Raw genomic sequence first — 22,785 nt, forward strand, 5'->3', positions numbered from 1 at the left:
TAGGGACCCGCATATGTGTGTAGTGAGTACTCGGTGAGAGCTAGGTTTTGTTTGTTTTGTGTTGTGAATAAAAGTGTGCAGTACTGGAGTATGTTAATGTTGCAGTCCATACACACACAAAAATGATAACTAATAACCTTGTTACTATTAGTAATATACTGTCATCTACAGGGTGTTTAAATTGTTCTAGAGCAGTGGTTCCCAACCTTTTTCAATGTAGAGACCACCTTGGTGTTTGGATTTTTGCCACAGACCACTTGCCATGCATTTTTTTCACATCACATTTTTAAACGTACACAGATTAGATGTAAATTTATTTTTTTATTTTATTTAAATAATGCTGGCTAATGCTTGACAACAAATGTGCCTTCATAATGTGTAAGTTATTTAGTTAGTATTTCACATTAGAAAGCTGTTTCAGTAAAGGGAGATGTAATATTAATTTATAAACACTGTAATAAAAGAAAACAGATAAAAAGGAGAAATGCAGACTTCATACATATTTTATAATTATATATCATGTGGTTAAAGCTGTTTGTTGTGTTGCTTAGTAATTGTAGTAGCACAATGTGTGATTGTGTAGAAATGGATTTTTGGAAGAACTGTGTAACCGAATTTTGGGAGTTGGAGGACCACAGGTTGGGAACCACTGTCCTAGACGAACATGGGTCTTTTCTCGGTTATTACAGATTGTATTACAGGGACACCTTCTTCTAATGGGAGCTTCACAATATCAGACAGTTTTGCACTAGAGCAAATGACACCAATGGTTGTGAATTTTTTACTGTGTCCCATGTCACTTTTTGAAAGGCTCCACAAGAATGAAACATGGGAGCTACCATCACTTTCTGTCTGTAACAGATGTAAAGCTTGCAGCATATTCATATCCAGAATAATTTGTCTATCAAGTTGATACCTATGGTATATCTTGCTGTAATTGTAACAGTCAAGTGGAATAAGGTGATCTCAAAATACTTTCTCTACAAATAGCTCTCCTTCTAAGGTAAAGACTTCATAAATTCCATCATATTTAAGTGCCCCACTTAAGTGACCCAAATAAGCACCCCACTTAACATTTCAGAACTTAAGAATAACTCACAAGCTTTATCATTGTCAAACACCTGTGATTGAAGAGGCCTTGCTGAGGGTCTCTATAGCCAAAAAGGCTTCTCAAGATGATGTGCTGCATTTGTAGAGCAGTGTGCACTGATTACTTTGACACGCTCTGTAAACTACCATAAAAAAAAACAAGTCTTTTACTCGTGTCCGCTTGAGCGTGGCATATGCATTGTGAAAGAGTGTGTTGCACTTGTTTGAAGGGTCTTGACCATCTTAATTTGTTTTGACAGGTGTCACCAAAGTGGATTACGGAGACATTTCCGCAAGAGCGATGCTGAGACAGAAGCTGCAGTGCAAGCCCTTCTCCTGGTACCTGGAGAATGTGTACCCCGATTCCCAGATCCCTCGCCATTACTTCTCCCTCGGAGAGGTGAGGGACCATCACGAAACAAAGCATGTGACACTTAAAATGCTAGCAGCTGATCCATGCAATACAAAAAACAACACTGTGGCCATGGAGAGAGAGTCAAGCGAAGAGCAACCAGACTAATCCCAGGTCTTAAATAAACAAGTTATGTAGAAAGAGTGAGGGAACTGAATCTGTTTAGTCTAGAAAAAAAAGAAGGATTAGGGGAGACTTGATTACAGTTTTTTAAATCTTAACCCTAGACAGTACTGTAAGCAGAGATTAAGTGGATACATACTTGGCACAGAGAGTAGGAAGTGTATGGAATGGGTTACCAAGCCACATTGTTGATGCTGAACCAGTCTGCCAGATGAGCACTTTTCTGAGCAGTTCATGCTCATCATAAGGAAAGAGACATGGTTTCAATTAGGCACAGTGCTTGCAAGAAGTCACTGAAACATTATCATTATTTTAAATATGTGTAATATATGGCACAGTGACATGGACAGTCGGGATTATATTACAAATACTGAGGGTCACAGAAATGGTCCCTTTTACCTGAGCATCTTTTTACAACCCAAACAATCCAGGAGTCCTTAGATTACAATTTATACCAAACATTGTTTTAATGATTATGTAAAACATTTTAAGTACAGGATGGCCCTAATGCAGTGTAGCATTTAAATGGTAATATCTTGATAGCACCTGTTTAATTGCCTAAAGACATTTGGGTTATTCAAACATGAAATACTGGAAAGAACCCAGAGTGAATTTGTTTAGTGTTCAGTAGGGGTAGGCCTAGTTTGCTTGGGATATGGTTGAGATATTAATCACTGGGAGAAACTCATAAAGCAGCTTAAATGTGTGGTTTTTGAGCATAGGTGATTATCCAGATACCATCACATTGAAGACTGTCTTTATTTCTCTGAAGTAGCGATAGACCAGTCGTCTACAGACAGCATTCCTTCACACACACACTCACACATACAGCTATGGCCAAAAACTTAGCATCACCCAATAGAATTAACTTATTTTGCTTCAGTCGAAAGAAACCTGCTAAATAATTTTACGTTAACATATTGAATTACATACTGCTTTGTAGTTTTCCATATACAGTACTTAACGAACAACTGAAAAATTTTAAAATGTGACGTTTTGAAATCTAACTTGAAATACTGTGCTACTATTATGGCTTCCAGTAGACTTTTGCAATATCGTTTTGCAGTTTATTTGATTACATGTTAAAATTCTAAATTGATCCTTCTACTGTAGAGCAGAAATGCCTCATCAGATGCTGCAGAAATAATAGACTCGATCAGGATGGAAGGGACGCCTTTGTCTTTTGTCCTTGAAGAGAATGGATTTATTTTTTATTTTTGAATGTATATGCAATTAAAATAAAAATGTATCACAGGTAGTAGGCATAATTGGCATTGCAGATCAACTGCTGCTGCAGCAATACGGGAAAAAACCTCATCAGAAATGTCAGGGAATGGTGATATAACTGAAGTCGAACGGCAGGATTTAATGGCTTGTGGGCATATTTAAATTCAAATCATTGTCAGCTATTGCCCTGGAGAGAGACCAAATGTCATTGACGTTTATGTGAGCCAGTAAATCCCATTAGCCAAATAAGTTCTGAATCCAGATCCTGAGTTGTTTTTGATTAGGGGAGGAAAAAAATATGTTAATGTGATGCAGAGCTGCAAAGAGCCGTCTTACTGAGGGTTGCTGTGCTGTATTACAGCACAAAAAAACAAACAGTGTAACTGCTAAGAAATAAATAAATAAACCCCTTATCTAAACTACCAAGAGTGTGCATTCATAGATGAATCCTGAACTTTCAACACTCAATCAGAAACTCTTAAATTTACACTTTAGGAATATCCAGACGCTAATTCAGGACACACCACAGGACCACATTTTTGCTCTAGTCAGGTTTTTGAAGTTAGTTTGTTTCTTTAGGTTAGAGTGTAAAGGTTGGATCGCACAACTGAAAATAATTTTACCGTCCTTGCAGCCTCTTTGGTCGAGGTTATTTTTTTGTATCCCTGATTTATAGACTAAACCAGAACTTGATGTTTCCCTTTGCAGATCCGAAATGTAGAAACTAACCAATGTTTGGATAACATGGCGAGGAAAGAAAATGAGAAAGTGGGAATCTTTAACTGCCATGGAATGGGAGGGAACCAGGTAAGCACCTTTAATTTTTAATTGAGGGACATCTTAGGCCAGATTCAACTTAGTTTTTACACTCCAAGAAACAAGCATTTTGTTTTTGTTTTGTTTTTAAATTGTAGTAGTTTTTGTGAATTCATATTTATAATTCAATGGGTTAAATATTTATGTTTTTTATTCAATTCAAATTCACATAGTTTTACATTTTCTCTATCTATGACTATCTTTTACTGTCTTTTCTCAACTTTTGATAAATCTTTTTCCTATCTTACCGGTCACGCACTTCCATTTGGTATATAGATCACTTTTGAATGAGATTAGATAAAGGGGCATTCAGAACAGAAAATAGGAGGCACTTTTACACAGAGAATTGTGGGTCTGGAACCAACTCCCCAGTAACACCCTGGGATCCTTCAAGAAGCTGCTTGATGAGATTCTAGGATCAACAAGCTGCTAACAACCAAACGAGCAAGGTGGGCTGAATGGCCTCCTTTCGTTTTATAAACTCTCTTATGTTTCAAAAATTATTTCTGGTACGGCACAAAGTTAAATATAGTTGGCTTTCCTTGCATTTCAGGAAGTACGTTAGTTTCACTTCCTAGGTCACTTTACCCCAGCAGTGTGTTCTGGGCTAAAGCATGTCATTGGCTGCAAACAGCAAAACAGATGGTTGGTTAATGACAAGAGGGAAGGCGCTGACAACCAATGACAGAGAAGATTTTATTTTTTTAGTCACCCAGTAGGACAGGGTGCATCACACTGCTATTCGTATGTGGTGCAGTAAGCTTCTTGAGTCAGTTCTAAATGAAATCAATTATTACCCAAAGATAATGGTAATATTGATCCGTGAAGTAAAACAGTGCCAAGTTACTTGTATATGTTGTATAACGTCTTTGCTTCTCTTCCTCTAGGTTTTCTCCTATACTGCCAATAAAGAAATCCGCACAGATGATTTGTGTTTGGACGTGTCCAAGCTGAATGGCCCCGTCATGATGCTCAAGTGTCATCATCTGAAAGGCAATCAGCTGTGGGAGTACGACCCCCTGGTGAGTGCACAGACTAGAATCGGACCCTTCACTTAGGCTCAGGTGGCTTGATTGTAGTGGTTAAAGGGTAAGGTATTAGCCAGGACCTGGGTGACTCAGTGGATATGTAATTGAATGTGATGCCTGGGAGTCAGTGGTTCAGTACTTCCCAGGTCAGGGGTGACTTCTGTCTCCAGTAACTGTAGGTGCGTTTACACTAGCGTTCCGGAATCTTTCCGGTAAGATTCTGGGACAGTCTGTACTGGAACGGTGTGTTTACACTTGCTTGAAACAACGCAGACTCAGGAGCAGACTCTGAGCACGCGTACTTTTGAGGGGGAAAGAAAAAAAAAAGAAGCTGACGCCCTGCTGTAGTGACAACTGCCCATTTAGTGCTCGTTGGATCCTGTCTTCGCTCCAGATAGATATTAAAACCCTGCTTTCTTCTTCAGTGAATCGTCCTTCAGACATTATTTTGGAAACGTGCTCAGTAGTGTTTACACTAGCAAAAAGTGACCGGAATCAGCCCTGTTATCCTCTCGATCCCGGAATATTTGTGCCAGTATAAATGCGCCTATTCTCTCAGGTGTCTTATCTCTGGTGTAGTTCATGTATTACCTTTCTGGATAACAAGTTGCCTGACCTAATCCCAACACCACCAGCTTTCATCTTTATCAGCTCACCTCCAGTGTGGCAGTGCTTGTCACAGCATACTTTAAAAAGATACAGTAGTCTGTCCAGCTGAAAATAATGAGAGACTCTCGAGCGGAGCAAAGAAGGGCAGCCATTTTCAAAGAAGCGTCATTAGCTTCCTGAGGAATTCAAGGAGAAGTTTTTAAAATTTCCGCATTTCTGGTAAACAGTACCAGCTTGGACAGATCAGAAATGCTGATCAGACCCATGTATTTTTTGACATGCCAAGCAATAACAGTTCACAAAGTGGGAGAAAAACAGGTGTGAGTAATCACGACTGGAAATGAGAAGCAGCACATCACTGTAATGCTCTGTGTGACAGCAGGTGGACGCAAAATGCCGCCATAGGTTGTATCTTTCTAAATGCCTATTTATTTTATGTTTTATTTTTTCCTCAAATTGAGGGTGGGAAATTTGAGCTGTGTCTTAAATTCAAGGGTGTCTTAAATTCGAAGAAATACGGTAAACCCAGCACCTTTTAAGAAGCATTAGATTCATCACCACTAAAATAATCAAAACAGAAGGAGAAGAAAACATTGCATGAGTTGCCAGTAACTGACATTTTTTCTCAGAGGGTTATAGGCGCAATTTGCTGTTGGTGTCACGTACATTTAATTCAGTCTGGTTTCCTCTACAGAATGTCTGGTTACGATTGCAAAGAGTATTGCTTTTGGTGACTCATTGCGCCTTGGATATCCTTTACTTTAGTTTCCCCAGCTCCCTATCAGTTTGCTCTGGGAGGAGTTTGAGTTGAATCAAATGATTCTGAACTGTGCTGCAAATTGGCCATATGCCATTTGATTTACCCTTTTAGTGTGTCTCTTTATGTTGTTCTCTTCTTGTTTTTGTGAAATAACAATATGCCCACCACGAGTAAAGAAAAAAATTAAAATCATCAGATTTTTTCAAAAGCAATGGCTTGCTTTAAGAATGCAGTCCAAGGTTGTTTGCAAGGTGCTGTTAAATTGCCCTGCATTACAAGAATTTCCTATGGAAATGGAAACCGGCCTTGGAATTGAATGTTTTTCCGACTGTTTGGCAGCAGAACACTGGCAGAGGCTCCGCCGATTTATTTATGTCCAAACTCAGCACATTCTTTACAATTGTGTGAGAAGTGCCTCTGCCTGTAATACTTCCCTGGTAATTACTGAGGTGTAGAATGTAACACAGCATTGCCAAACAGCGGTGGTCTGCAAGGAGATGTGGCCTACTGTGCAGGTATACAGTAAACTCTCCCGACCCTGGCTTGTAATGGAGCACTTCCATTACTGCCCCTGTTGCTTTATGAGACCAAAGAGAGAGAGAGAACAGCTTTGGAAATGCACCCTTGAGCTGGAACCAAACTGCTTTGTTCAAAACACTGAATCAACATTTCAGGGAGTCCGACTATTGAACTAAAAGTTTATTCCTATAGTTGAATTTGTCATTTTCCATTTGGAAACATTAAAGTTTAAAAGTTTGTGGCTGTGTAGCACAAGTAATGTCACCACAGCTGTAGTAATCTAAATACGCTGTGAGATGTAGAATAGCATACACTGGGTCTCGTGAACAGGGCCCCACTGTATATTACAAAAGTTTGTTTTGCTTCCCTGAGCTGCAGTGCAGCCGAGAGAATCCAGATGACATTCATAACCTCCTGCTGCTTTACTGTACTGTAGCTAGCAGAAATGCCAACTGCTACGATTTGGCCGTAGCAGCTACTATTTCTGAGGTTCTGCTACTGCGCTACGTTGAAGGGGTGATCTCTATTAAAGGCGATTTCTATTAAATAAATAAATGATGGATACTCCCTGAACATTTATTTTATAATATAATTATTTTAATGAATTAAGTGTTCTTAATACTGTATTTCACTGATTGTTTATTGTTGTATTTTAACTGACATACTAAAAGCTCTCAGCCGGGTTGCTTAGTAACCGTTTTGGGGAGTTCTCTCACAGCTTTGGTAACAGATCCGACTGCTTCATGCAGATGTACAATTTGCCGCTTCAGGCTGTTAATGCTTCTCCGTTGTTTTTCGTTCTGCAGCACAAGCTTTTTCAGAATAGAGTTCTTTGCCGGGTGAGCAGGTACAATGTGGGTTTGCTGCTGCATAGGTGAAATGCGGTCGGGCAGTTGCAGCGAAGGGAGCTGTGCGTTGACATTTGCCTATGTACGAAAATATAACATATTTTAGTGTAAGCAGTAGCACACACTTTGCATACAACCTGAGCACTACATTTAGCCTACATATTTTATTGTTTTTAGTATCTTTTAAAAATGTTGTACCACACAAGTATTAATGTGTTTGTTTGTCTGTGTTCCAGGACCCCCTTGTAAATGAGGCCTCGGTCTCAACGGGTAAATTTCCTGGTAAAATAAATACAAAATGTGTAGGCTATAACATCGTACCTTTTGGCTTTTTGGCCAGCTTTCATTGTTACAAACCTTCATTTTTCTTTTCTTCTGAACATTTTTGATCTGCTGCCTCTCCAACTTTTGATTTAGCAAGTTTATCGGCATCTGGTAAAATAAAAAGTACAAGATAGATTAATGAATTGCATCAGTACAGAACAAAAAATTAGAGCTTCCCAGTATTCAACAATGAAATATAATTATCACCAAGCTCCATAATTTTCACTGGAAAAGTTTCCTTCTCTTCCCTTTTTATGAGAACCACGTTGCTGCCCTGCTTCAATGTTCCAACAATATCTTTAGTCAAGATGATGTCAGTCTTGTTCGGTTCATATCCAATGTAGGACACAAGGGCAAACTTATCACCACCGTGTGAGAAGAAAGTCTAAGGGATGAATTCATCAACGTGTTATTTTCTTTAATATTTAATCATGTTCTTGTTTTTACCCTGAATATCTCTTTACAGTCGCAATGACAGTTTTAGATAGAAGATTAGCCAACTAATGAGTCATAATGGAACGTTTTAATGTGGAAATATAAAAAATGCGTAAGAATGTGTTTAAAAACAAAAACATCAACACTTAGGCTAGGGTATTTAACGTACTGAATGACGCAAGCGCTGCTTTGTATTTCAAATAAAAGCTCAACTGTCAACTTTAAAGTTTAATAGCTTTGGATGTACACATGATAGAAGCAAACTGTAAACGGCACGAGATCCCCAAATTATATCCAAATGATTTATTTTATTTTGTATTTTTTGTCTGCAATGTGTAAAAACAAAACAATTGCAATGCATGTTCGGTTTGGCCAAGGTCGTAATATTGCTACTGCATCATAAAGAAAACACTGCTGCATAAGGATTACCTTTCTACCACAGAATATGTTCTTTAAAAGAATTGCGCGAGAGAAGTGGTTTATAAACAGTAAGTGCAAACCTTTCTTGTCATGTTTATTTTAAGTTAAATCTGCCAAATGTCCTGGGAAAATATAAATCAAATTCTGTGTTTACGTGTCAAACTGTAGGCTACCCCGAGTTTTTTTTTATTAGCCATTTCTGATATAAGCAAATATTTGTGGAATTGTTTTAGTAGCTTACCGTATATCTTTGTTTTCTTAAAAAAAAAAAAAAAAAATTAATAACTAGGAAAATGTAAAACAACTTTCAAGTGGATAATGCATGTCTCCATTTCTTAAGAAAAAGCATGCTTTAACTTATTGATATATGCTACTGGACAGTTTATTTATTTTGGGCAATTGCTTTACACAAAAGAGTTAGCTTTGCCCTTTTGTTATTCGTTAGTTTTAGCACGTGACCGACCCTGCTATTAATATATAGTCAAAGCAGTTTCTAACTAGGTACTGCCCTCTACCGGTCAGAAAGACACTTAACAAGCCCCAACGCAGTGACAACGTACTGTTAAACGCACAGCATCACGTTGTCAGGGGAAGTCATAATGACTGCACCTGTATCTGTCAGTTATTTCAGCTTGCCCTGTCAAAATTGACACTCTCTCCCCAAGAGATCACTTCCTGGCGGTGCAATTTTTGAAAGGAGCTCAGTGGCTTTGGCTGCCTGTGAAGGATATTGTTCCTCACGGAGGCTTAACATGGTGTTTGATGCACTCGTGAAGCCTCCATTTGAGCCATTGCATTCAGTTGAGCTGAAATTTGTATCGCTCAGTGGCTTTCTTGATTGCAATATCAAAATTGCGAAAGCCTGCCTAATTTTTGCAGAAGCCAGGACGCTCCGTACCAATCCTGATTTTTTGCTGAAGACTATCTCGGCATTTCATGTCAACCAGACATATGCAATGCAGCGGTGTGGGCTACTCCCCATACCTTCACTAGGTTCTACAGACTAAATGAAATCCTGCCTTTGGAACTTGAGTGTTACTGGCGGCTTCTGAGTCGACCCTTACAAGGCAGGCATAGAGGCGAGTCTCTCCCTCAATTTTTTGGCCCTAGCTACTTGTTGGATTCCTAATGGTAATGCACAAGTCAGCCTCTCGGTTTAGCCTTGTAGCATTGCAGTCGTTCTGCAATCTTGCCCTTGTGATGGCTTTGGTACACTCACCCGTACAGTAATGGTTACATTTCATACTTAAGGGAACGTTAGGTTATTGTCATAACCCTGGTTCCCTGAAATAAATTTAACCATCAACCTTCAAGGTTGCTGCGTCCATGATTGCAGCAGACTTGAAGGTAAAATGACGCTTTCATTGTGCCTTTTAAGATTCTTAACCAGTGCTCATTCCAGAAGAAATGCAATGCCTATGCTAGCTTGTGGTAGAGCCCTGCCACGTGGTAAAGGTTATTGTTTTGCTGTTGGGGAAGTTAGGGATGCTGCTGCATCCCCACAAGCAGATGAAGCATGCATTGAAAAATTACCAACAGATGATGGGGTATTTGAATACCCTCACAAAAAAAACAAGTCAGTATGTAAAACACGCACTCAGATCTGAGTCACAGGATCCTGTTGCAGTACAAACAATAAAGACGTTGCATTACTTTTAAGCTGTTGCAACATTTCTGCTTCAAAATTTAAAATTATTATTATTATTATTATTATTACTACTAATCCATGTGCAGCATTCATAGCAGTTTGTGAAGTGTAGACTGATATATATTCATTACTCATCCTTACTTGCATTGACCCATACTGTACTGCACACTTTAGGGGGTGTTTCTCATAAAGAGAGCAAGGCCTTTTCTGTATCTTAATCATTATCCAGTGGAAACCTGAAAGAGGAAAGGCAAAGTAACTTGGTCCAAAAGGCACATTTTTCAATTATGAACAGATGCTCTGTGCAGTTTACGAAAACGAGTTCACTAGTGGAATAACTTAATTTGGCATAAATCACAAGTCCTGGCTCCAGCAATTAATATGTCAGATTGCTTTCCATCTGTTCTGGAGTACTAGGTCACACAGTGATCTGTTACTGCATCATAGCCTACATTAGCAGTGCAAAATAACACATCTGTGCATTTGGGCGCTGGGGATAAAAGAAATTACTAGTGTTACATAAATCATTGCAACTGTAGCTACTAGCACGCCGCTATCCCCCTTATCACCTCCTATTGGCTCTACTCACAACCACCTACCAAAGCAGCACTGTGGGAGGAAGTTCTGTAGTACTGGAGTGTTTCATTTCAGAGAATGCATTGTATGTTTACAGTTGCCCAGTCACAAACCTTGATCATCTGCCAAGGTTGGGCATAAATCAGTATGCATGCAGTCCTTGCTGGTTGCCACTGCCCTCTGGCATCACAGCATATACAGTAGAGGTTCACACTTCACCTGTGGAGACATAAGAAATTTGAACCTGGCTGCTACAGGCATAATTATGAATTTAGGGTCTGGGACTGAAAAAAAAAAAAAAAAAAAAAACCTTATCAGCTTCAGGAACTTCCTTTGTTCTCTGATGCAGACCAGTTTCAAGACTCTGGTCATATTCTTACAAAAACCAAAGTAAAACGTTAAAGAAGTCAAAACTGATAACTGACAGCATGAAGAGTATCACTATCGATAAACCAAGATAACAGGAGGGCACAAACTGATTGGAGTGCCACCAGGTCAGAACACATCTTCAGCCTGGCAGGGCACACATACATTGCTATCTTACTGGGCATGCTTAGTGGATAATGCTTATCTCTGGCAACAGAGACCTACATCACACTTACATCTTTATCTAATTGTGATGAAAATTGGTTACGTTATTAATTGTTGAGGATTGTCAGAATCTGGACTACAGTATATATGGAGGAACTAATAAAGGATACCGATATATTTACTGAACATAGGCTTTGGTTGGAGTGAAATGCCCCACCCCCTAGTGTTTATTGAGCAATACTAAGATGTTTATGTTTAGTAAACAAGCACAACAGATGTCCCAGCACCACAAATCAGTGCAAGGTTTTTGATAGGCCAATGTATACAGTTGCAGGCAAAAGTATTGGCACACTATACTTAATATACCATTAGTTTTCTTCAGGCATTCCAGAGTTGACTTAGCCATATGCATTGGGTCGTTGTCATGTTGGAAGATAAACTGGCTGCCAGATGGTATCATTGTACTTTGTGGAATGTTTTGATACATGGCTGCATTCATTCAATCTTCAATCACATGAATGTCTCCAGTCCCTGAACTGCTAAAACACTCCATATCATGATTGAACCACCTCCGTGTTTAATTGTAGGTACAAGGTTTCCTTCATTGAAGCATTTTTTCTCCAAACATACTGTGGTCCATTTTTGGGGAAAAGTTCTATTTTACTCTCATTTTACCAGAGAATTTTATTGAATGCTTCGGATTCCTATTGATATTTTTTTAAAAGTGGTTTGCAGTGAGGTGTAACGTGCATACAACACTTCTGTGTTCAGGTGTCTTTTACAGTTCTTTCGTGCACCATTATGCATGATGCCTCTAAATTGATGGCTGTTAATCTTGGATTTTTTTCTTTTTTTTTAGCTGCTCGAACAATTCTCCTACGTGCTGTAGCCATAATTTTCTTTGGATGTCATATTTTTATAAGCATTTTGGTTGAATGTGTTCTGTGGTACTTCTTGATTTATTGCTCTGATTTTGGTATTTCATATTTCTTTGATACTGCTCTGTAGCCATTTCCTTTGTTGTAGTTTGCTACAAGTGCTTTTCTCAAACGTAAATCCAACCCCTTTGTCTTGACTGTCATTTGATGTGTGGCCAAACTGTTCTTCTTCAAGAGATCTTGGAAATAATGACCACTTTTTCTGGCTATTGACTTTATAACTCGGCTTAATCACTGAATATATGTTTTAATTAATCGTTTACATTTGTCCTTTAATGTAAAGGTGCCAATACTTTTGTCATGAACAAATATTTGAAATTGCTTAAATGTGTTTTATTTTTATTTTTTATAAAGATTGCTTGAAATTGTGTATTTTGGTCTTTGTAATATTAATTAATGGCTAATGTTCACTAAATGCTTGTATTTAACATACTTTCTTGAATGATCGTATATAAGTGTAGGGTACCAATGTAGTTTGTCTGTGACCTGTATCCGAGTATGTATCTATGTTTGTATATATCATTTAAAAAAAAAAATAATAATAATAATAATGTACAGAAAGACCAAGTGGATAGTAAGAACAATTACTGTAGATTGTAACCTCCTAGGACTACAACATATGTTTTAGCTTAAAAAATAAGTAGTCTTTACCATTTACTAGTACCAGTCAAGAGTTATCACCAGGTAAGGTGGTACTTGTTCAAGCAGGAAGTTGTAATCTCACTCTCCCTTTGTTCTAAGCTCCAGGCTTCTTGCTGCACTGTGTTCTTGACAAGGTGATCAGTTCTCACCAGAGAAATAATTCATACCCATTGATTTTTCTGGGGGGGGGGGGGGGGGTTTGACTCGGATTTTATTTTATTGATCCAGTAGCATAATTACAAGCTTTCGTCGACAGGCCTGATTGGTATCAGATTCCATTAGTCCCAGTAATTCACCACCAGGGGACTTGCAGTAAACCCATTCTAAATGCATGCAGAACAGAATGCTGATACTGGTTAAATGCAGAGCACAGGCTTCAAGAGTATCCGTTATGAGGTCTTATTCAATTAACAAGGCCAGGAGAACGAAACCCAGCCTGCCTGCATCCGATAGCGTGTCTTGTTTACACCACTTCATGCAGTGAGTACCATGCATTTCCGAGTAATTTGAGCGGTTAAGCATGACCCCTGCAAGCTTGTAACCCTTTCACTACCCCAAACAGTACCCTCAAATGTGTACCCCAACACTGCCTTTACCTGCAGGAGAGGATGTATACGTCGATTTGATCATAATATGTACTGTTTAGCAGCCTTTTGTTTGAAATTTACACAACTAACAGGATGCTCCTAATGAGTGTCTTGCATGAAATTTACAACTTTGTGGGGTCTACAACTTTGACAGCTAGGCATTAGTAAGCAGTATGAATATTAACTAGATTACTATGTTAATGTTTGAACTGTGCTTACCAGCCCCTGCTCCAGCTCCAGTCCCTAGCTTTGGGTGACACTCCTTCCCAGGTTTGAGTCACTACACCACTAAACCGAACAGGGTTTAAGTTGTGGAGCTTCACTAACAAGAACTGTTTGTGCTTTGAAAATTGTTACGTGTTAATTGTTGAACTTTGTGGACAATTAATTTGATTGTCTGTAAAGAAAACTGAATGGATGTCGACAGTAGGGCGATGTGAAGACTTTCCCATCCATTTTGACAACTTCTCATGCACACCTTCAATGTGTAATAAGTTATAATATTGACCTTAAGACAGAGCACCAAAAGAAACTTATCACTTATATTTGTATAAAATTCACTAGATGTGATCGAAAAATGACAAACTCTGTTTTATAGCAGGTGCAATGACTTTTTATTGTGCCGATTGACGTCACGAAGATGCTGCAAAATGATTGGTCGATCTTGGGCAGGTGGTGTGACTCTTGGTCTCCCAGTTCGTGGCCTGTCATTGACAGTGTGTGTCCGGTTATACCGTCTCGCCAGATTTAAAATAACAGGCTGTGAGCACCCAAGACGGTGAGCCACAGTACACTGCCGTAGTCCAGTCTCCAACATGCCGATTGCACGAAGGCGCTGCTGTCTTGACATACATGGCATATTGTTTTTTTTTTCTGTGATTTTCTTTATTGCTTTTATTTAAGCTTGCAATTCAACAGCTGAAATCACTCTATCCAGTGTCCAATCAACTGTCTCACTATTTAGGTGATTAAGTGCATATGCTGTAATCATAGTCACTCAAGCGTGTCATGGTCAAGGGTGAATGATCGAGTGATTTAAAAAGAAACCAAAAAACATTTCGCCAATGTCCATCATTTATATGCTTTATTTTTTTTTGAAAATAAATGTGTTATAATAGTGATAAGTTTCTTTTGATGCTCTGTGTGAGTGTGTGTGTGTGTATATATATATATATATATAGCGAGAGAGAGATAGATAGATGGACTTCAATGAGTTACAGGAAAATAATTGCATCGAGAGTTTCTGTGACATCATAAATTACGAGACTGAATGTCGAGTAATTTATAAACTGTCACAGATACCTCTCTCTGTATATGTGAAATAATGTATAATGTGATATCCTGGAATAATTAAGTCACCCTGGATAAGGACGTCTGCTAAGAAATAAATAATAATAATATTATTTTTTATAATACATGGATACCCTTGTGATGCTAATATTTCTCCAGTTTCTCTGATATACGAATGTACCGGCTTTACTTTTTTTTATATATATAAACCTATTCTCATTTTGTTGATCATTAATGAACATTGCTGTACTGTGGGTGTTATTGAGCTTCAATTACATTTTGGTGAATTGATTATGAAAAATAAAACATCAATTCATTGATTATCGTTGATAAATGTCTATATTGTTGATAAATGTCTATATAATCAAATATGAAATTAGGGTGCCGATTGCACCTCTATAATATATATATATATATATATATATATATATATATATATATATATATATATATATATATATACTATACACAGTGAGGTCCAGTAAGTGGCATCTCTTTTGTTTAAAATGCTGTATTTCGTAAAACGTCTCTTTTTACTCTTTCCCTGTTAGAAACTGACCCTGGTGCATGTGAACAGTAACCAGTGCCTGGACAAAGCCACGGAGGTGGACAGCCAAGTGCCGAGCGTCAAAGACTGCAACGGGAACCGCTCCCAGCAATGGCTGCTCCGCAACGTCACGCTCCCAGAGATTTTCTAAAAGTCCCGGGTATAGGAATATAAAAAAAAGAAAGATTTCGATTGGGCTACCTCGGCATACCCTTCCGCCACACTCTGATACAGAAAATATCGTCTAACTTAATAGGGACTACTCCCTGCAACGAGATTTTAGAGACTCTAGCGCAAAACAATATCAAGACTTGATGGTTGTGCAATTGCCTTCTTTCGCAAGGATGTGAAACTGCACTTGTTTATGTTTATGTGACAGTCTCTCTGTTTTGTTTAGTTTTTTTCTTTTACTTAAATTAGTTTTTTTTTAAATGGAAGAGGAATAAGGTGAAGTGGGCAACAAAGTGTTTCATATCAAAGGATCATTTTACAGGATTTTCGGTGAAGCTGATACATAATCAATTGAGTGGCTTCTTGGGAGAGAGCAGTATATCATTGCACATCCATCTCGCTGACTGGAAAAGCCAGCCTATTCTTCACAAGCCATTTCTCAGGATATCGTTCACTGTCTCTTGTACCTGCAAGTAAATAATGTAATTTTCATGGCAAGTGCGCACAGGAATGTAAGGGCTGAACATAGCGTCGGGTTCTATTTGTTATGAAAAGACTTCAAAAAGAGTAAATCAAATGAAAAAACAGGGTTGAAATGACTTGAGTTGGAAAAAAAATACAGTTTGTGATAATGAATATCTAAAACTTTGTATGTAGGTTTTATACTTCAGTGGAAAAGTAACCAATTCTATTTACTTTCTTCATGATTTTTGTAATGCGTTTGTGAGTGCCACAGAACATGTTTTAGATTTATTTTTTAATTAGAAGTTGACAGAGCTAAAGAATACCCGACTAGATGTTTTAATACTCCAAGTCTATTGCCTTTTTGTTTTGTTATTTTTCATTTTGTTCTTGGTCCTGTGGTCTGTCTAGGATGTCTGCATTTTTACAGTGCCACTACAAGATGATGTACTGTCCTGCTAGATTACTGTGCTACTATACCCCCCCCCCCCCCCACACACACACACACACACACACACACACAGAGATATCTAATAAGTAGCTGATATAGCCTAAAGGTGATTACCACTGTAAATGAAGTCATACAATTCTTATGGTTGCTACCTAAAAATAGACCACATACTGTATGTCGATTGAAAACAAAATAATGATTTCCTGAAAGATATTTTACTGTATGGATATTGTAAAAAGGGCATGGTGATTTTTTTTTTTTTAATGCAATGCCTACTTTTCATGGTGTTCTTTTGGTCCTATTTAGCGAGCCTTGTAAAGGTAATGTCTAGTATTGCTTGCGCCCAGGGCAGCACATATCAGAGAAGCATGCTAGTAAAGAAGAAAAAATAAGAAGAGTTTGCTTAGTTTGCACATACTGGACACTGCAGAAGAAATTATGACTCTCTGGTAAAGAGGTGTCCTTGTTTTCTCTGTATTACCTGGCCCCCTTACAATGCAGTGCAACAGAGCACAACATTCTTCACCTTGTATTGAGAGAGCCATTGGGCTTATTAATAGAAGTGTTATTATTTCTAGTATGTGGTTTGAAAGTAATTGATGAAGGACGATGGGGGGTAAGGTACTGGATCTGTTTAAGAATCTCTGTATATACAGAGAATATCAAGTGTGTCAAATATTACTCGGTTTTTGACATACCCCAAAAAGTTTAGGTCAATGATCAGAAATTATGTGAAACAATTCAGAGAAAGCTTTTTTTATCAATATGCTGCTGCAGCAAGACCAATCTGAAATATATCACAAAGACCTGCAGTAAGTCAAAAGGTGCATAAACCACAAGTTATAGAAACTCCCAATTACTGCTTCCACATATCATCAATGCTATTCTTATTACGTTACTAATACTATTATTGTTGTTTTTGTTATCAGTATTTTTCTTATTTATTTGGTCTTGTTCCTGAACATGGCATGCCGATAAACCAGAAGGTTGTACGTGCTTTTCGAATAGTTATGAGAACAGTGAGTGTATGAGACCAATAGGGTATACACAGTCTCACATACACTAAGCATCTTTTTTACAATACAATCCAATGGCACACTGCTAGTGGGACAGTTTGTTTTGTCTTAAAGTAAATACTGGTACACTGTTATTTGTAGTAATGTATTAGTTATATGTTTTATAATAACAGGCTCATATTGTTTATAGCATCTAAAAGAACATGAGAAGTTTGGGAATGATGAGACCTTTTCCCCCAGTCTAGGCTTGTCCCTCCCTAGCACACCATTTCCACTGCTAAGGAGATCTAATTAGATGGGACAAAATCCAATAGTTTTTTTTTTGTTTTTTTTTAATGTTCCTTGTGTTTTTAGATGTTTCAACTTCACTTGGTAGACTATTCCCTGCATTTATAACTGTAAAAAAAAAAGTGCTTCCTACCTTCCATTGATGCCCTCTGTGCTAAATTTGATGTAGTGACTTGGGTTAACTTATCTGTACCATGTAGGGTTTTATAAACTTCAACGAAATCATACCATATTTATTGATGCATTTATCACAGATCCTTCAATTGATGTGCTCCTGTGTACACGTGCATAAAGTCAAACTCTGATGCACGTAAACCCTTTTGGTTCAGAGGTTCTTTGTCATTGCTAGCTGTGCTTCAGTGTGGGTCAGCATGTGTTGATTATCTGAATCCCCTCCACACTACACTGGAAATAAAAGGGGGCACATTGGTAGAGAACACAGCAGGCATTTACAATAAAGGATCATTACATTTCAGATTGATTCTTTCTTTAGAACTCACAATAATGATGAGCTATAGATTGTTTGTGTGTGTGAATTTTTTTTTTCACTAGTTAAATTGCAATGAACATTTTCTTTTTTTTTAATCCATTTTGTTAAAAAAAAAATAATAATAATAAAAAAGCAACATTCTTGTTTTAAGCAGCAAGTTCAGTCCTTCATTGTATCCTCATAGAGAGGTTGAAGTATGTTATGAATCTCTGTTCCTCTATCCTAGGCCGCTTTGTCTTTGAACCTGTAATGACTGCTGTGTTCTTCAGTGGGACCAGCTGAAGGTTTACTGCAGGCTGCCATTGCTTCATCCTTTCAACGGATCCCTCCCTGTCAGATGCTCTTTAATGTAATGTTGATCAAACTGCTTTTTTGTAATAAAAATTAATGAAAAAGGTGTTCTCTTTGTGATACTTTTAAGACCAAGTACAGGCTGCAGAATATGTGAAGGGTATATTGTCCTTTGGTAAAAAGGACTGAGCGGGTAATGATTAAAGGTCTGAACAAAAATAAATGTTCTTACTTTGTCTTTTGAGTCGCTTTTCATTTTACTTAACTTCATGCTGAATGTATTCTGCACTATAAATTCACTCCCTGTGCTCCAGGTGTTTGACCCCACCTGAGCCTCTTGCTTGCTATATCAAAATGAGAAGGGACTTCTCAATGCTAATTTAAAGTCTTTGAAGAGGTGATAGTCAAGACTTTAAGGAACATTTTGTTACCTTTTGTGGATGAATCTTTAAAATGATTGTACTGAAAATGGTTTGATTATCCACAGATCTCTATAAATATTGGCAATGACTCCAGCCAAGTTAGAATTGGCGGTTGAGAAAAACTATTCTACCTTAATGCAGGCCCTGGGCAGGTCTGGGGCTGCAGCACTATAACTGTTGCAAATTGAATGTCTATTTTGATCTTCCTGAACACACAAACATCAGCTATGAAAACAGATTATTTTTATTTAGAATATTAGGCTTTAAGTAGGTATTGTGTTTCTGTATGACTGAACTCTGTTTTTGTACATATGAAATGAATTAGTCAAGCATTTGTTTTAAATTTAGAAATGCTAAAAGATGTGATAAATTAATTGACAAATTGTGGACCAGAAGTTGTTTTCAATGTCTAATTATTCTAAAACATTCTAGACTTTTTTTTAAAAAAATTCTTGTCAAAACACTTGTTCTTATTTATGATCATGTTTCTTAGTATTTCTAAATTCATCACTACTGGGTGTTTATGGTTCTGGATGTCTAATTTAATGCAGGCACTGAGCCTGTGTGTTTTGCCCTTGAGGTGTTTCACAGTATTTGGCTCTTCTTCGTGGTTGAGGCAGTGTACTTCATGGGAGCCAGGGGAAGCTGACAGCACAATCCACACCCCCCAGCATCGCCCCGAGCTGTCCCTGCCAATCCTGCTCCTTCTCACATCTTCATACGATGGATCAATATTTGATCACGCCTGTAAAATATGTATATCAAGACTCAGTTACTGGGGGAATGCTCGTGGCTCTGTGCACCAGTGGCTCATTCTACTGTCCCTTATGCCTGAGATGGGTTTTGTGAGTCTGCCTTTCTGCCCCCTTGAACTCAAAAAAGAGGTAATATACACATTTGTGTGTCTTAGTGATTGCAACTAATAAAAATAATCCATACATCTTTCATTTTTCACTTTCTTTAGGTACATAGCTTTCAAATGAAAAAACATGATGTGGTACTACTTTTAAATGAAGTTCTCAGTTTCCATACCTCAAATCAGGAAATCTATTAAACCTGAACTTCCTGGGCTTAGCAGTGTCATCTGGGCCAAAGTAGACTACTGGCTGAAAGCATTTCAGTCAATCGGGGAAGCAGCTGATTGTTTGTTGATAGGAAAGAAGCTGTTTAAGGGGTGGGGACAAATTCACTCTCCAGGTGAAATGACCAAGAAAGTGCAACACATTCAGAAAGCATGGCTTGTAAACAGATTTCTTTAAACTACTATAGTACAGGTATCCTGTTTCAAAAAATTAAAATAAAAAAGAATGGAAGTGCACAACAAGTAAGATTTATAGAAACATTGTGTTAGCTGCACCGACATTAAGCAGTAAGCCCAGATGCAGTAGGCATAACCTGTTTGGTAATGGACAGTGGTTATAGGTAGGCTCTCCAGATATTTGTTTCTTTGTTTTGTTTTTTATTTAGATCCCATTTGGATGGAGTTCTGGTGCTCAATGCTGCCATCCAGTGAGTGTCGAGGAAAGTACATTGACACCTCTGTATATCAGTTGTGTTATACTTGGGGACCTACCTAATTCGCGATTTCGCGGAAATCGTGAAATTGAGGGGTCACCGCGAAATTCACCTCTTAGGGGCCAATGCATACAAACAAGTACGGAGAGGGAAAAAAAAACTTGTTTAAATGAACTACTGCACAACGCAAGTGACGCAAACTACGTGTCTTCCTTCTGTAGATAGCCCATTTTTATTCCTTCGCCGTCCTGTGTGCATTGCACTTAAGCAAAAAACGTCCACAAGTAACATTTACAAAATAAATTCTCCAAAGCAGTTAACGTTCTTGTTTACTATTCAAATGACAACGTTTTAATCAGCCTATCAGTGCGTCTTTACTGCTTTTATGTGATCTGTAGTACTGTGCAGGAGGGGGTGGGACAAGGTTGGTGCTGCATTGTTTTGATTTAGGGTGCTAAAATCTAGTTTTCAGCATTGGAGGTAAAATAGTAGAAATGGACGACAAAGAAAGCAAACTATATTTCGGCTGATGATCGTTTCAAGATATTTCCCAAATAAACTACATGCAGACTGAGGTAATTGTTTTCCATATCTTAATGTGTATTTGGAGAAAATACGATCGATCGCTATTTAGCTTCAGAATCACACATTAAACAAAAGGCTACTACAGAGGCTACTGAACAGAACGTAAAATAAACAGCTTTCAGAAACCAAACTGGAAAGTCAGCGCAGATGAGAAGTATTCCTGTCTGCAAGCAAGTTAATCAGTACTAAAACGATCCAGCACAGCCACCTCGCTTCAACCTGCTGTTACATTTGGAATTTTAGACCCGAATAGCCACGTCTTCTTTGTTTTGATTTTGTACTAATAAAATAAATTATTGGATGGGACAAATAACATGACAACGGACATGCTGCATTGACTTTATTAAAGTATGCCAAATGCCCGTGTGTAACCGAGTTTTGGGGCTGTTTCTAATCGATTTCCAATTCTGTATAACTTGGCAAAGCTTTGCCTTAACTTCCAACCAATTCACTGGATGCAGACGTGCAGTCTCAATGTATGGACAAGTCAACTGCAGGGGGATGTTGCATACTCGCCTTTAACAAATGCCAGCACTCTGTTATAGTAAGGAAGCAAGTACCACTATTTTTAGGCTTTATAGTGTTCTGAAATACTGTCTACTTAGGTTTATTTAATGTTTAAACATGTCCACGAAATGTCTGCGAAATCCTAATTTTATTCCGCAACATACCCGTGAAAAATACGTAAATTTACCGTGATTTAAGTAGACCCCTAGTTATACTGTAGGGTTCATTGATGGGGAGATGAAATTAAACTTGAGTTCAGGCTGAGCTTTTACTGTGAGTTCTGCGATGCTAAGTAAAGTGGCATGAGTGGGAACGAATCTGAAGGGAATACATAACAAGGTTAATTCGTCTGGTTACACTTCATTGGTGTTCAGACACCTGATGACTTGACTATCAAAAAGGCTTGCAGAGCCGAGATTCAGGAAATCAGATTTGAAACAGTTTTTATAACGATTTTATCAAACTAGTTAGCTATAATGAGCTGTGAGCCCAGTGCCATCTTGGTAATGTCTGCACTGAGGTCTAATGTTAATCCACCTGGATATATATGAAGTCTGCTCTACATTAAAGGTCTATCTGGCAGCCATTCGGCTTTCCATGTAAAATGGACGGTCTCCCCAGGAGCTCAGCATCTTGGCGGGGCAAATTTTTTTAAAAGTAGTTTGGCAGCTTCGTCTGCCTATGAAGGACATTATACCTCACTGGAGGTTAAACTTGTTTCTCAATGCACTCTTGAAGCCTCAATTTGAGCCTGCGCATTCAGCTGAGCTGAAATATTTATCGCTCAAACGACTGTTTGCTTGCTATCACCTTCACAAAGCGGGTGAGCGAGATGCAGGGTTTCTCCTTAGTGAGAACCTGCTTAATTTTTACAGAGACCAGGACAAGGGTTGTGCTCCGTACTTCATGCCTTTTGCCGAACACTATCTCGGCATTCCATGTCAAGCAGTTTGTGGATCGGAGGCCTCTTCCACCTCCTTCGAGTCTGACAAGGAGATGCAGCTCCATATGCTCTGCCCAGTGCAGGCCTTGACATGCTATGTTGACAGGACAAAAGTTGAAGGCAGTCCGGACGATGTGTTGTCTGCTCTGTAACAACGGCCCATAGTCAAGCCCTGTCTAGGCAGAGGCTGTCCAAATGGATAGCAGACACATGCAGAACTGCCTATGAGCTGGCCAATTTGCCCCCTCCAGAAAGCTCACTGCCCATTCCTTCAG

At 38.4% G+C, this 22,785-nt stretch overlaps 1 protein-coding gene across 2 annotated transcripts in view; it reads left to right on the plus strand.

Annotated features, from left to right (window-relative positions):
• The window catches only part of LOC117399297 (polypeptide N-acetylgalactosaminyltransferase 1-like), a 193,282-nt gene extending 174,640 nt beyond the window's left edge, over positions 1 to 18,642 (plus strand). For both annotated transcript variants that reach the window (XM_033998390.3, XM_059022787.1), the window contains 4 exons: positions 1,350 to 1,489; positions 3,560 to 3,658; positions 4,555 to 4,689; positions 15,374 to 18,642. In XM_033998390.3, the coding sequence (XP_033854281.1) occupies positions 1,350 to 1,489; positions 3,560 to 3,658; positions 4,555 to 4,689; positions 15,374 to 15,520 (521 nt within the window). In that variant the 3' untranslated portion in view covers positions 15,521 to 18,642. The remainder of the gene's footprint in view (positions 1 to 1,349; positions 1,490 to 3,559; positions 3,659 to 4,554; positions 4,690 to 15,373) is intronic.
• Positions 18,643 to 22,785: the final 4,143 nt, after the last annotated feature.

This window comes from Acipenser ruthenus, chromosome 4 (assembly GCF_902713425.1).
Source record: "Acipenser ruthenus chromosome 4, fAciRut3.2 maternal haplotype, whole genome shotgun sequence".
Lineage (NCBI taxonomy): Eukaryota > Metazoa > Chordata > Actinopteri > Acipenseriformes > Acipenseridae > Acipenser > Acipenser ruthenus.